This window comes from Astatotilapia calliptera, chromosome 13 (assembly GCF_964374335.1).
Source record: "Astatotilapia calliptera chromosome 13, fAstCal68.1, whole genome shotgun sequence".
NCBI classification, from domain to species: domain Eukaryota; kingdom Metazoa; phylum Chordata; class Actinopteri; order Cichliformes; family Cichlidae; genus Astatotilapia; species Astatotilapia calliptera.
The window spans coordinates 2,331,957-2,345,704 of record NC_137434.1 but is presented as its reverse complement, the minus strand read 5'-3'; the positions used below and the strand labels follow the sequence as shown (position 1 = coordinate 2,345,704).

General features: G+C 40.2%; 1 protein-coding gene across 4 annotated transcripts in view; it reads right to left on the bottom strand.

Moving 5' to 3' along the window:
* The window catches only part of rasgrp3 (RAS guanyl releasing protein 3 (calcium and DAG-regulated)), a 42,220-nt gene that overhangs the window by 28,380 nt on the left and 92 nt on the right, over positions 1 to 13,748 (bottom strand). For 2 of the 4 annotated variants that reach the window (XR_013900923.1, XM_026190485.2), the window contains exons 1-4: positions 11,358 to 11,577; positions 4,017 to 4,095; positions 3,636 to 3,738; positions 32 to 94 (exon numbers count right to left, since the gene is read on the bottom strand). Coding sequence is in view for 3 of the 4 variants with exons in the window: in XM_026190485.2 (XP_026046270.1) it covers positions 32 to 94; positions 3,636 to 3,738; positions 4,017 to 4,086 (236 nt within the window). In the remaining variant the exon portion in view is untranslated. Of the gene's footprint in view, positions 1 to 31; positions 95 to 3,635; positions 3,739 to 4,016; positions 4,096 to 9,476; positions 9,613 to 11,357; positions 11,578 to 13,748 lie in introns of those variants that run through there. The other 2 variants (XM_026190487.2, XM_026190486.2) reach the window with 2 other exon arrangements.

Genomic DNA, 13,748 nt, shown 5'->3' with positions numbered 1-13,748 from the left:
CATGTAGGAGAATGTATGAGTACCAACTTACCTCATTAAATAACAAATCTTCAGCCTGGTTCTTTGGCAGTTGTCACCGCTGCAGTTACGGTACGTGGGCTTAAGTTAAGGACATTTTTCAAGATTTAACAAAACCAGCAAATCAACAAAATAAGGAATTTGTTTGAGTACAAAAACACAGAATCGCCATCTAATTTTGGAATGGCATGTGTGAGATAGAGGTTGTTTGTTACACTCTGGACAGGTTGCCTCTAACGCAGAGAGGCAGGCAATAATTCACACCTAAGGAATTTAGAATCACCAGTTAAGCTAACCATGTGATTTTGCAAACCCAAAACTTAGCTGCTTCAAGGCAAGAGTGCTAACCAATGACTGTTTTCTATAGTCATTGGTGCTAACCATCTTGTCACTATGCTGCCCTCAAGCTTTGCCTCTAATGGATCATGCAGGACATCTCATCCAGTTACCATCAGCCTTCTGCCTGACGCCTTCTTGACTTGGATTAGGAATGCAAAAGGCAAACACCTAGTAGCTCAGCGCAGTCGTGTGGTGTGTGAGAGTAAGGACCCAAGATTTCTCACTTACCACTCGCATCACAGCATAGGCTGTGATGCGAGTGAGCTTTATTTACAGGATTGGCAAAATGGCAAAAACAGGAACGGAGGAGCTACCAAAACCTAAACTGGGGACAACTAACCTGAAACCATTAGGACGCAGAGTGATGACACAGAGACTGTAGGGCAGAGAGATGCAGAGATACACCGAGTAACACAGACGGAGTAACGACGAGCAAAGGCAAACACACACTATATATACATATATACACAGGCATGAACATGAGGGAACAGATGGCAACACAGCTGCAACTAATTGGGCAAGACAAGACAAGGAAGTAAAGCAGAATACACTAACATGAGACAAGACCATCTAAATGTAAAACAGGAAATCCACAGACGAAACTCAGAGGCACACAGAACAGTGGGAACACAGAACCAAAACTAACAAAGACACATCCAGAAATCAAAGATTATTAATACCAAACAGAAAACACTGTGTTGCCGACCCAGGACCTTAGTAATACTAATTTCGGTCATAAGGGTGGTACTTTAAGAGTCATATATTTTATGAGGTGGTACTCTTGTGAAAAGTTTGAGAATCACTGCTTTACTGTAAACATGACATCAAAGCTAACTGCAAGAGACAGAGTGTTGCTAAAGTGGAGTGTGCCAATACTTAGGGAGGTTTAAAGTAGAACTGAAGAAGTTTGCAGGATTGTGCATTTCTGCTCAAACTCTTTCTTAGGGTCCAATCACTTTGATCACAACGTTTTTTTCTGTGAAGTGCTCTATGGGCTGTTTTTACCCACTTTGCTGTCAGTTAGCTTTGGGGTAGCACTTAAATAGACTATTGAAAGAAAGATCTTGTGCATGTCCTTGTTAGCACAGTGAGTTTGGTGTTATATTGTTGCCTACCAACAAAACAGGCCATGTTGCAAAGTAACATAACTGTAATTTAACAAACTACTTTGTACAAGGAGAAAAGTACTGCATATATTACTTATTACTCCATTACAGGTCACCTTTCCTGCACATACATAAGAGGTGATGATTCTACAAAGTCATGTTAGAGTATACCTTCCTTCACTCCTAAGGTTTAATGTAACATGGCATATTTAAGTCAATAAGAAAGATTTTTAACAATTAGAAAACATTCCAGACATCGATTTCTGTAGCTCAGCAGGTAGAACAGGTCATTTACTAATCAGAAGGTTGGTGGTTTTGTCCTTGGCTGCTCCAATCTGGATGTCAAATATCCATTGGCAATCTTCGCTCTAAAAAAAATAAACATAGACCCTCTATGCAAGCTAATCTGGAGGTTAATAGCTAACAATTACAGAGAATTATGACCTAAAGTTTGGAATGAATCTAAATGCAGCACTGTGGCCATTTTTGAGATTCTGGAGAAGGCCTGGGCCACTCAGAACTGCACCCTGGTGGACATGAAGATTGAATTTGGTGTCAATGTTAAAGCCAGGCTATGCTCACAGCACAGGGCCTACTGCAACTCAGAACAGAGTATTCAGGAAATATTCCTGCATTATTATTTTATTTATTTAATCTCTGTTTTAGACAATGAAAAAAAGTTCAATCTTTTTCTACAGTAAGCGGACACATCCCAAAAGTGCTTTCGCTGATAAAATCTCCCCAGGCTCATCTGGGAGGCTGTCAGGAGGTCCTGAAAGGAGGAGGAAGTGGAGGAGATCAGCAGGAAAACAGATAGAGAGAGAAGAGAGGAAGGAGACAACAACAATGGTGTGTGTGTGTGTGTGTGTGTGTGTGTGTGTGTGTGTGTGTGTGTGTGTGTGTGTGTGTGTGTGTGTGTGTGTGTGTGTGTGTGTGTGTGTGTGTGTGTGTGTGTGAAAAATTAAAAATAGGCTGGCATTACATCTCCATTACACACAAGGTCTGTTAGAAGTTTTAGTGAAGTTATATTGTGATGGTTACTTGTTGGGGGGTTTCTCCATGTGTCTGATTACTGAAGTAAGAAAATAAAGTCTGATCTATAACAACATAGTTAAAAAAGAAAAGGCTATGGCCGAGTCAAAGTCCAGACCTCAGCCTCAAAATGCTGTGGCACGACCTTAAGAAAGGGGTGCATAAATGAATGTCAGTGCACTGAAGCAACTTTCTAAAGACGAGTGCTCCAAAAGTCCTCCACAACTATGTAAGAGACTGAAAAGTCATAATGCCTTCAGGCATTGCAGCTAAACATGCTTCTGTAAGCTGCTTAATCATTTTTCATATCATTTGTATTTTGCCTTAGTTTGTGTTAAGTACATAAAAACACTTTTCGGGATGTATTTAAATTAATTTAGATCCTGGCAAGTTCCAGATGATTTTTTATTTCAGTATGTCCTGATACATAAGGGGCGATCGTGGCTCAAGAGTTGGGCATTCGCCTTGTAATCGGAAGGTTGCCGGATCGAGACCCGGCTTGGACAGTCTCGGTCGTTGTGTCCTTGGGCAAGACACTTCACCCTTTGCCAGAGGCTGGCGCTACAATGTAGCACCAGCCTCTGGCAGCTACATTGTAGCCACAGCCACCCTGGGGTGGCTGTGGCTACAATGTAGCATCCACCCATTCACCAGTGTGTGGATGACTGGATGTGTAAAGCGCTATATAAATACAGGCCATTTACGTACACCCTTAGAATTGCAGTGGATGTGCTGTCTTTTCACCATGACTGTATATACTTTGGTAACAGGGTAGTTATACAAAATTGAATGAAGTTGGCGTTTGAATTTACAGCAGGTAAATAGCTGCATTACAACCATTTGTCTCTAATAGTACAACAAACCACCTACTGAGCAACTCCAAGGTCACTGATCCAAGCTAAGATCAATACCACTTATTTTACATCAATGTTCACGGCACACCAAGAGAGCAGCTGAGAGAGATGCATCAAATATCATTTAAGAGACTGTCTGGAATACCATTATCCAAATAAAAGCTTAGGTGAGATTTCCTGTAAGGTGAATGAGCCCTCCAAGCTTCAGCCAGCACTTCAATATATTGTTGGACCATTTCACTAATGTGTATGAGCAACGAGTCATGATTTCTACAAGATAGGATATATCATCAGAAGTTTTCGCGCCAGTTCAGAGGATGTAACATACCAACGGTGCATCAGCAGCACAATGCGTGGGAGGGGGTTAGCCTGCAGGTCACCACTGTCATCTGTGAAGAGCAAATCCCAAATTTCAGTCTGAATTCTTACTGCTTTCTCACTTACCTAGCTCAAAATAAAATGTTGGTGATACACTGTTTTTCTGAATACAGAATTAATGCAATTATGAAGAATTGAACAGACACCAAAAATTAGGGGTGTCCCAACACTTTTGCACAATGGTATAAATTTAGGGACTGCCTAAGTTATTCTCTGCAAATTACCACAAACTAATTGCAATGCAGTGAATAAGGGACCTTTAGGACCCCTGATGGTCTGTGTCACTCACCAAATCCATGAATGCATTCATTTAAAAGAGCATCAAGAGACGCTGCCTTCCCCAGTGTGGATGATCCCATGACGCCAAGCTGGAAGGAGGACAGAGAGTATGTCATTAGAGGGAGAGCACATCTGGTAGGACAGGAAAGAACACGCTTTAAAGAGCAATTTCTGATCAAGTGAAGAGGATGTATTGCCAGTGCTAATGCTAATCTGTACATGGCAAAGAAGGCAGGGAGTCTAATCACACTTTGCTTGCACAATAAGATCGCCTTCACTATTTGCTCACTATCCACAGAGCAGAGGCGATTCGTTTTTCCATGAAAGAGCAACAGTGGGTTTCACCAATGACCATGCCGTCCCATACGCCCGAGTCCATACAACATGATCACTCAAAGAGGAATGATTATCTCATGACAATCTATTATATCAAGCCTAGTATGAGTATTGTTTTTTAACAACAATCTATGCATTTGGGAACTGAGGAAATCAACTGATGCAAATCATTTGACTGGGTTACAGGTATGGACTGCATTTAGAAAAGTTCTAGATGTAGAACCACAAAACCACTGTTAGAGTGAAATGTGGTTTTGCATGTCTTGCTGATGAAATAAGCAAGAACTGCATTGAAAAAAAATGCCTTTGGTTTCCAACAAATATTGATCAAATCATTGATCAAAGGATACAACAGTTTTCTGGAGGGGGGAAGGGGGTTAACTCTTGTTTTATGGTTTACTGCTACTGTGTCCATTTGCATAAGACAGGCTACAAAGAGGGGTTTTTAACCTACACGAATCCTCCAAATTTCAAACAGTACATAGCTCAACTGTGCAGACGTGGAATGCTGACTGAGTGACAAATGGCCCAAACAGTCTAGTGTGCTTTTTTGTTACATATACACACTCTGATTTATAGCTCTTTATGGGTTCCACAAACTTTGGAAAAACCTGCATTCCCACATTCAGAGATTTTTGGTTGTGTTGGAGAGTGTGAGAATACCTTACTAGTTGATGCACATTCACATATTCACCTATAAAACTGAACTATAGGTAGTGACCAAAAATTTGAAGTGAGCAGTGGTAAATGAGCTTTCAAAGGTGTCTAATCTTAGCACAAGAAGCAGGGTAATGGCAGGCACTGAAAGTAGAGTAATCCCTCTCACTGAAAGTAGCCAGCTGATGTGTCTTCAGTATCTGAGAATGCCTGCTGGACATACCCTAAGCAACTCATAGGTGAGGTATTTTAGCATGCTAATGGTCAGAGCAGACCCCAGGCCAGACCTGGTTTATGTCATGAGCTCGATTCTTAGAAGGTTTGTGAAAATGACTGCTGGCTCTTTAGCTACTAAAGGCTCCAGTGTGTTCGTGTTTGTCTGGTGTTTGCTGCTGGATAAGAAGACATTTAAAATATGACATGCTGCAGTCAGGATTGAGAATTACACAAGCCAGTGCATCTACAGTTAGCACAATTAGCTGAAAAAAGCCAAAAGTGATCATTCTCTGAGGGTATAACTTAATAGTGTCACTGTAGTTTTACATGCATTTCAGAATTCACACCAAAATAGAGAGTGTGTGTCATCAATAGCATCAGGACTCTCATATACGTATCTCAAATGGCACATTTGAATGAATTCCTTTTCATTGCATAATAGCAGACTACAGCAGACACTATTTATGTGGCTTACTAAAGGTCTTTTTATTTATCACGGTAAAATGTCTTCATATAAGTAAAACAATTAAAAAGTTCTAATTTAAATTTTTCTGAATCAGTAGCTTCCTTTCTGATTCAGAAAATGTATAAATAGTTAAGGGTATTGGTAGTTTTACATCTATCAGTTATATTAGTTATTGGCAAGTTATCCAACTGTGTACACGCAGACACAGGCAAACACAGACACACAGAATGCTGATGTTGACGCAAGTCTCTGTATAAATTAGATGTTTGCAAGGGATGTCTTTTTTTGCTTCACCAAGGTGATGACATGCTTAGCCATTAACAAGGTCAGAACCACCAGAGGCCCCATCTCCCATGATGCACTGCTGATCCTTATTCAGCTGTCTAAATGACGTAGTTGGCTGCCTACGATACTGATTTTCCAAGTAGCTCGGCACCTCAACAAACCAAATCAAGTGTGACATCACTCATTAAATGTCAGAGCTTTAGTCTTGGTGTGGAAAATTCTGCCAGACGCTTTTCTTTCCAAGCTCCTTAGACTATGTGCAATATGCAAAACATAATACATGCAATGGTGTACACACATACTTGTCAGGGGCTGGGTCTGTGATCCAGCACTTTCAGTTGTTTTGATCTCTTTCGTTATATGTTGAAGATAATGTGGAATGTTGGATTATTATTAATTGGCAGTGAATTTTAGTTTCACTCAGGCCTTCTGTGCTAGTTGTTATGTATTTCTTGTCCACGTGTTTCATGTTGTCAAGCCTGTGTTGTCATGTCTACGTCTCTCCAAGTTTCCTGTTTTATTTTGAAAGTCTTGTGTTTCTTAGTTCAATGTGTTTAGCTTTACTCTTCCCCTCTGATGTCATTATGTTCATTTGTGTCAGCTGTTTCCCCAGGTGTTTCCACTTCCTCTGATCACCTCCTTTGTGTATTTAGTCTGTGTGTTTCATTCAGACTCTGTCAGGTTGTGTTCGGTCCTTCATATTGCGTCAAGTTTAAGGTAATGCATGTTCATTCTCAGTTTCCTGCATGCACGTGTTCTGAATTCATGTTTTTGTCACAGTAATCATAGTTTAGTTTTTCCAGTTTAGGTTCTAGTTTAGTTTTCGCCCCGCTTGCCTTTGCTTTGTGTACTCTTATGAGCCACAACAGCCCACTTTTTGTTCAAGTCACATTTCACGCTCCATTTTCAGTCTGCATTTGCGTCTCTCTACACACAGTCAGCTTCCACTGATTGTGACACATGCTCATGTTTTCAGTGACCAGTCTGTGAACTGCTTTATAGAGATACACTTCACATCATATTACACATTCCTGCCAAATGATTTAAGTCTCTTTGGGAATGAAGTATGTGTTCATGTTCAACCCTGGATAATATGGATGGTATATTATTTATCTTTCCTGGCTTTGCTGGTGCTTGCAAAGCATTTCTCTCTATGCTGACAGCTTTGATAAATCCTTGTTCACCCAGGTGACATGAACAGGAGACTATTTGTTTCTGAAAGATCCACAAAGGTCACCAATCTGTTGTAGGGCTAACACAGAGCTGCAGACAACCATTCAAGTTCACATTCACACCTGTTTGGAATAATCGGTTGACCAAAGGACACTAATTGCATCTTTGGGCTCTTTATAATGGCTTTCAGCTCCTGATCAATATGGTGGCGTTTCCCACCAGTGTGTCTTATTTTTCCGTGATGTAGCATGTTGGTAAGGTTCTGGAGTTCTTAAAGGTCTTAGTTTTTGGTGTCAGATGTATTTGCTAAGCTTTTGACTTTCTAAGCAAATGAGTAACTTTTGGGGCACTTTTTTGTCTCAGGTGGCAGAGCAGGTCACCTACTAAATGGAAGGTTCGTGGTTCGATCCTTGAGTCTGCATGCCCAAGTGTACTTGGTTAGAGGTGATTCTGTACATGTTACAAATATTTCAAATTGAGGGAGAAGTACCATCACACACCAGCCTCATCACAAATGGTTTCAATGGAAGGGTGACCGTCAGGACTGAACCAAGGAGCAAATGTGCTGAAAATCAATGTTAGCAGGATTTATGGAGTGATTAATGAAAAGTTTGCGTTTTTGGTTCAAATGGAGTGCTCACATCCGTAGAAAGGCACCACCAGCCAATTTACCTTTTACCTCTTCTTCACAAACTGGTGACAAAGTACTTTCCTACAGGTCAGGCGAGAGACACAACAGTCGGTGTCTACATCTATAAAACACAAAAGCGCTGTGCTGTTTTGGATCAGTGTTGGGGATTTTTGTACAGCACCATCAGATTTGGAGTCACTGTGCAATACCATCTGAAAAGACTCTGAGTGGCCACAAAACGCACACAATGGAGCGATATCAGTTTGGGAATGGAGAGCCTGGATCTCGTCATTGTTGAAGCAGTTTAGGCTCACCCTCACAGAGACTGGCTCCTCAAGAATGCTTGAATGCATTACTAGAACGCTTGCCTAAGAGTTCAAGCTATATTAGAATTTGTTTGCACATACTTCATTTCACCGATTTCTAATTTTCCTATTAAGAAACAAGCGTCATGATTTTTGGACGGCACTAAACAACCTCAACATATCAACTTACAGTCCAGTAGACGTGAGGTAAATACTGGCTAAAGTGGCATTTTATACTGATAACTTAAGAATACATAATAATAATAAAAAAAAATAATTAAAAAAATAATTAAAAATAAAAAATTCTAACACGCATCACAAACATGTCTATGGAAGCACCTCTTTTTCATTCCCTGTTGAAGAGATCAAATGTGACAGTCCTCTGGGTAACTATACATTTCGAAGGTGTTGGTACACGTTTGTAGCACATACTGTGTTTGTAGGAAGCTTCCCTTAAGAACAATTTCAGTCTGGACCTGCAAATACAACACCTTGCTCAATGTCCCACAGACTCTAACAAAGTCTCTAGTCTAACACAAGCATTCAGCCTTCAACATTCACACTTCAGGCTAATTTAGTGTCCAAACCACGCATATCTTTGGAAAGTGGGAGGAAACCAGAGCCCCAAGAGGGAAACTCATGCAAACTCAGTCAGCAGTTAAACATAATTTCATAACTTCACCACAACAACAATAGCCTTTCTTTGTCACACATTGGAATAAACATGTTACCCTTTTAATCACAGCTCACTCCCTCAGCATTGGGAGGGGACACAATTGTTGGTCTTGACTTGATCTAAACTGTGCTGCGTTATGGATGTGACTCAGTGATTTAGGGTCAAAATATTCAGTAAATGCAAAAGTCTCCACAATTCAGGCATTGAGTCTTAATGCTTTCTGCTGCTAACAATATAATTCACAAAAAACAAACTGGCCATTCTGAAACTTTCAAAGTGTTCTTGTGGGCAATGTGCTGCTTTCACAATGTATCAGACATTAATGACTTGTGTGTCATGTGTTTTTTTGCTCCCGATTTCACAGCTTGTTACAGTCGGCGGTACCCTTTGATTTGTGCTTTTTCTCCATCCACAGTAGGTCACTGTGTATCTCTCTGGCTTTAGCGCACAATGATGCAGCCAAATGTGTAATCAAGGGACACTGTTCAGAGGCGTAATCTCACAAAAAGCGCCACCTCTGAACACACAGACGGTGCATTGCCTTAAAAACCCTGAATTGCTGAACGCTGAAGCCTAGTTCATACATAGCAAAGCCAGAGCTACTTCATGCATTTAACTGACTTTTCCCCCCCATTCTTTCATGAGTTAAACTACACGCAGTTACATTTTGTTCTTGCTACAACAGAATTTATAGGAAAGGGGGAATAAAATCTCCCAGATCTTACCTTCAAAGAGCTGAATATGAGCAACCATCCAGGCTAAAGATCAGCTTCTGTTACTGAGATAACTGCAGGCTCCTACTGACTGTCAAGCACAGAGACTCCCATGGTAGCACTTACTACGCTATGACCTCCTCCTCTTAGTAAACACAGCAGCCTGGAGGAGCAGCGGTCGGCCATGTGACCTTAAACACACACGCACAGTGATTGCACTGGAAGATTGCAATCACCGGATTTCAGTGCAGTGTTGATCTAACAAGTTAGATGTGCACTGGATTGCAGTGCACTGGAAAATGAATTATTTTGTCATATAATTCATTTTAGCATCTCAACAGACATTTCCAGTCTCCATCTGTTATAAAGCAATTTAATCTATTCTGCACTCTCACAGGTTCAAGCTGTGCAGGCTCATATGCAATTATGGCCTCTTCATCAGAGGTCACTTGCTTTTACTAAATATACCATATTATGTTGACATTTTAATAAAAATGTAAAAAAAGAAAAAAAAATCAGAGTGAAGAGCAGGATGACAGTTTTCCAAAGCAATCTAAAAAAGTGTTTTGGGTTTTTTTTTTTATAGTTTTAATTGATTTGTGTCATCTGGTTTCACCTGCATAGCTGTGTTTGCAAATACTGTGTAATGTGCAATGCTTAAATTATCAGTCCTACTGTGGAGCGCCATGACTAAGGTCACATTCATATAGAAAGTGGTTCCCTTGTGCCGTGTCACCTTATCGGTTGGTTGGTAGTTGACATTCCAGCCTCTGGTTGTCTTTACTTCCAGTCAAATGTCAATCAGCAGTATCCTAAGTATCCCAACTGTGTTATTTTCCCTGTTTTTACTTGAAGTCGTGGTGTCATCGACTTTCTGTAGTCTCTACATCACTGATAATCTCTAAACGTGTGAAGAGGGCTTAACATTGGTGTGTGAGAAACACTCCCCAAATTTGATTGAGTAAGATGAGTATGACTTATCTCCTTTCATTCCAGTGGTTTATTTTGGACGCTGTACAATTATGTAATCAGCAGTACTGAATGCTGCACTGCAGTGTAATAGGACAGGCCATAAGATCATTATTAACTATCATTAGTGCTGTTTCTGTGCTGTGACTCTTTTTTTTTTTTGTTTGTTTGTTTTTGGAAAACAATTTTTAAAAGAAGAAAACTTACATATCCTGCTAGTACAGGGATAGAGCTGAGGATGACTTAGACCTCAGAGGGATAAGTAAAGAATATCACACAGTAGCCTTAAAAGCCTGTGGCTCACAGACTGATGAGTTACTCATTTCCAGGTTTTGCCATTTAAATGCGATGTAAGTTTATAAGCGCAGAGTCTGTTTGACTATAAGTAACAATACAAGGCAGGGACAGTTCACAGAAAGGAGTGAGTTCCCTGCAGCACTCAGAGGTTTCTCATTAAACCTGACACTAACTGTACTGAAAAGCTGCAGCCAGCCCAGTAACCCTATGAATAAATGCAACTGCATTAAATCTTCCAGGGACAGAGTCAGATTACCATCAGTCAAATCTGTGTGGTGGCCGTGACAGCCAATGAAAAAATTATTCTGATGAGGTGATGCATGTGTTTATGGACATACGCAGCTGGAGCACATAGAGGTTTCGAAGTGACTGGTTGCTTTTGTCATATGTTAGTCAGTCATAGTCCCGTGTAAGTTTCAGAAATGACTGTCATATTGTGTGGATATACAACGAGCTGAAGACTATAAAGACCCAGCTATGTTATCAGTATCCATCAGTCCAGCCAGGAAAATGCCATAATATGTAATTAAAGCACAATAGAGTTCACATTTCAACTCTTGATTCCTAATTTTGTAGCTCAAGTCAATTTTTAGTTTAGCTGCAGGTTTCAACACACAAACTTCTTACCTCATCTGAGACTCTGTCAGGGTCTACCAGAACATCTCATGGATCTGCCTTTTAAACATGTCCGTGAACAGATACACCTTTTAGTCTGTTCAAATGAGCATTAATATTAAAATCCACCTGGACTGAAAAGGTTGCTGCTAAAACCAGAGCAGCGCTCCAGCTGTCAGAGCTCCGTTAAAGTATCGTCCAGCCCTTTCTTCAGCTTGCTTCTCTATCTTTGAAAAGCCCTTCGTCTCAGCTGCATACAGTTATAGTGTGTATTCAACCAGCACTGATCTCAGTCTGTTTTTGTTTGTCTAAATGGCCACTAGACTTCCTTCAATTCTTTCCCAACTTAGGTTTCCTGCCTGCGTTGGTTGGTCGGGCTAAATATAGGGACTACACACGGTAAAGAGGGGGTAAAGAGCAGAGCAGGAAATCTATCACAATATGCTTTTGCGCACATTGATGTTTGCCCGTCAGTCGTGATAACTTTGTTCAGTGCATTTCACCAACTGTGTCTGGTGAAATCCGCAGTTGCAAGTTGGATGAGTTATTTTCTTTCTTTCTTTTTTATGTTTCTGAGAGTGACGTTCTACAGCACGGGTGCAGTACGCACATGTGTGATCCTGCATTGTCGCTGTGTGCCTCAGTGAGTGGGTCACCCTATCCCATATTCCACTCTAATGACGTTGTACACATTGTTTTGTCTCTCTGGGCTTCTAAAAATGTCTCCCTAAACAAAAGCAATGACTGCACATCCTGCTGCCTGGCTGGACAAAAAGAACTGAACTCCAACTTTTATTGTCTCAGACACACAATTTCAATTAAAGACTGTGCGATAACTACTGTGGGGGATGGTTAAGTCTCCTTACATTCTATTTTTTTCCCCCCTTTGTCTTCTTTAGGCTGCAAAGACGAGGAGGAGGACAATTTTTAACACACTTGTTTGGCTTATTAGCATGTATCTCTGTTTGTGTAATGCACTGATACAGTCAGTCCTGCTACATTTATCTAAATGTCATCACATCTGTCTAATATGTATATGCAGTCTATGCTCCACATAGGGCGTAAAGCATTTAGAGTTGATGTGCTTCACAACAAATGCACATACATATTATTTCAGGGTCTTCCTGCGGTCCTAACCTTTAAACATAACCTCTCTTCTTCCTCTCCTGGCCTGTCTCCCTTACATCTTTCTCAAATGTAAGTAAGGTTGCTCAGTTTTTTCTACACTATGTGACAACCTGCAAACAAGCAGTTTGTGTTTTTATTGATATTTGTTAAGCTGTTAGAAGTGTTGTAAAGTGTGGCCGCAGCATATAGATATCTGCACTCTGGCTTACTGCATTTGGTTTTGTCTCATTTATACCTCTAAAAGCACCAGTGATGGAAGATAACCAGTTACACCCTCACAAACTTTACTGCCTCCAGTTCAGTTGGTGAGCTAACCAGTGCATTCCTTCTTCTTAAGAATACAGCAGAATTTTGGTTAAGCTGTAGCTAAACGTTCGGTATCTTTCTGATTTATCTGATTTGTTATCTCTTGTCGCCTTGCAGCAAGGTTCTTGCTTGAACCCTAACTTTGGACTTTTCTTTTGCTGGATGAGAGGTAGATGAAATGCTTGCAGTGTGCATAGAATGAAATATTGTATGACTGGATAGTTACATTTGGCTGTGAGTGGTCAGTAAAGACTCAATAAGTGCTAGATAAATGCCAACCCACTTCCATTTAAGATGGTGCTCCAGTAAACAATTACCAAATTTCAACACTTGGAGCTTTTGCTTAATTTGTTGTCTAACACTGAATGAACAGACTCACCTGGCCATGAAACTGCTTATCAGTTAATTGATCAATAGTCTAATTACTATTAAGACTAGAGGTTATAAAAACTCTTGAAGTTTATTTTTTAAAAGGTTTTAAAGCAATTAAAAGAAATGTAAAAGTCTACACTACATCATATCTTCAATATTTCTAAGCTAAATAGCTATTTCCAAGCTGCTGATTTCTGTGTCACGTGAAGTAACGGAATATTCAATTAAATGTCTTTTTGAAATCAAAAGGACAGCTTTTAATGTGCTAGATGGAGGTCTAATGTGAAGTCACTAAGTTCCATCACAAACTACAAATAAGTGAAATAATCCAAATGGAGTCCAGATGTTTCTTTAAATCATCTGTTAAAGCAACCATGACCTGTCAGGTGCTTTGGTCATTCAAGCTCAAACTTTACCCTTGCAGAGCACAGTATGACCCCTGATTGGTGGGAAGTACTGTGTAGGAATAAAAGAAAATGTTTCAAATATGCCACATTATCCCAGAGCAAAACAATAACCTGCAATAAGACTACTCCCTAAACTAACTGCAAGCTGTATATGCGTGGTTTAAAGTAATAACCAATTATACTCACATCT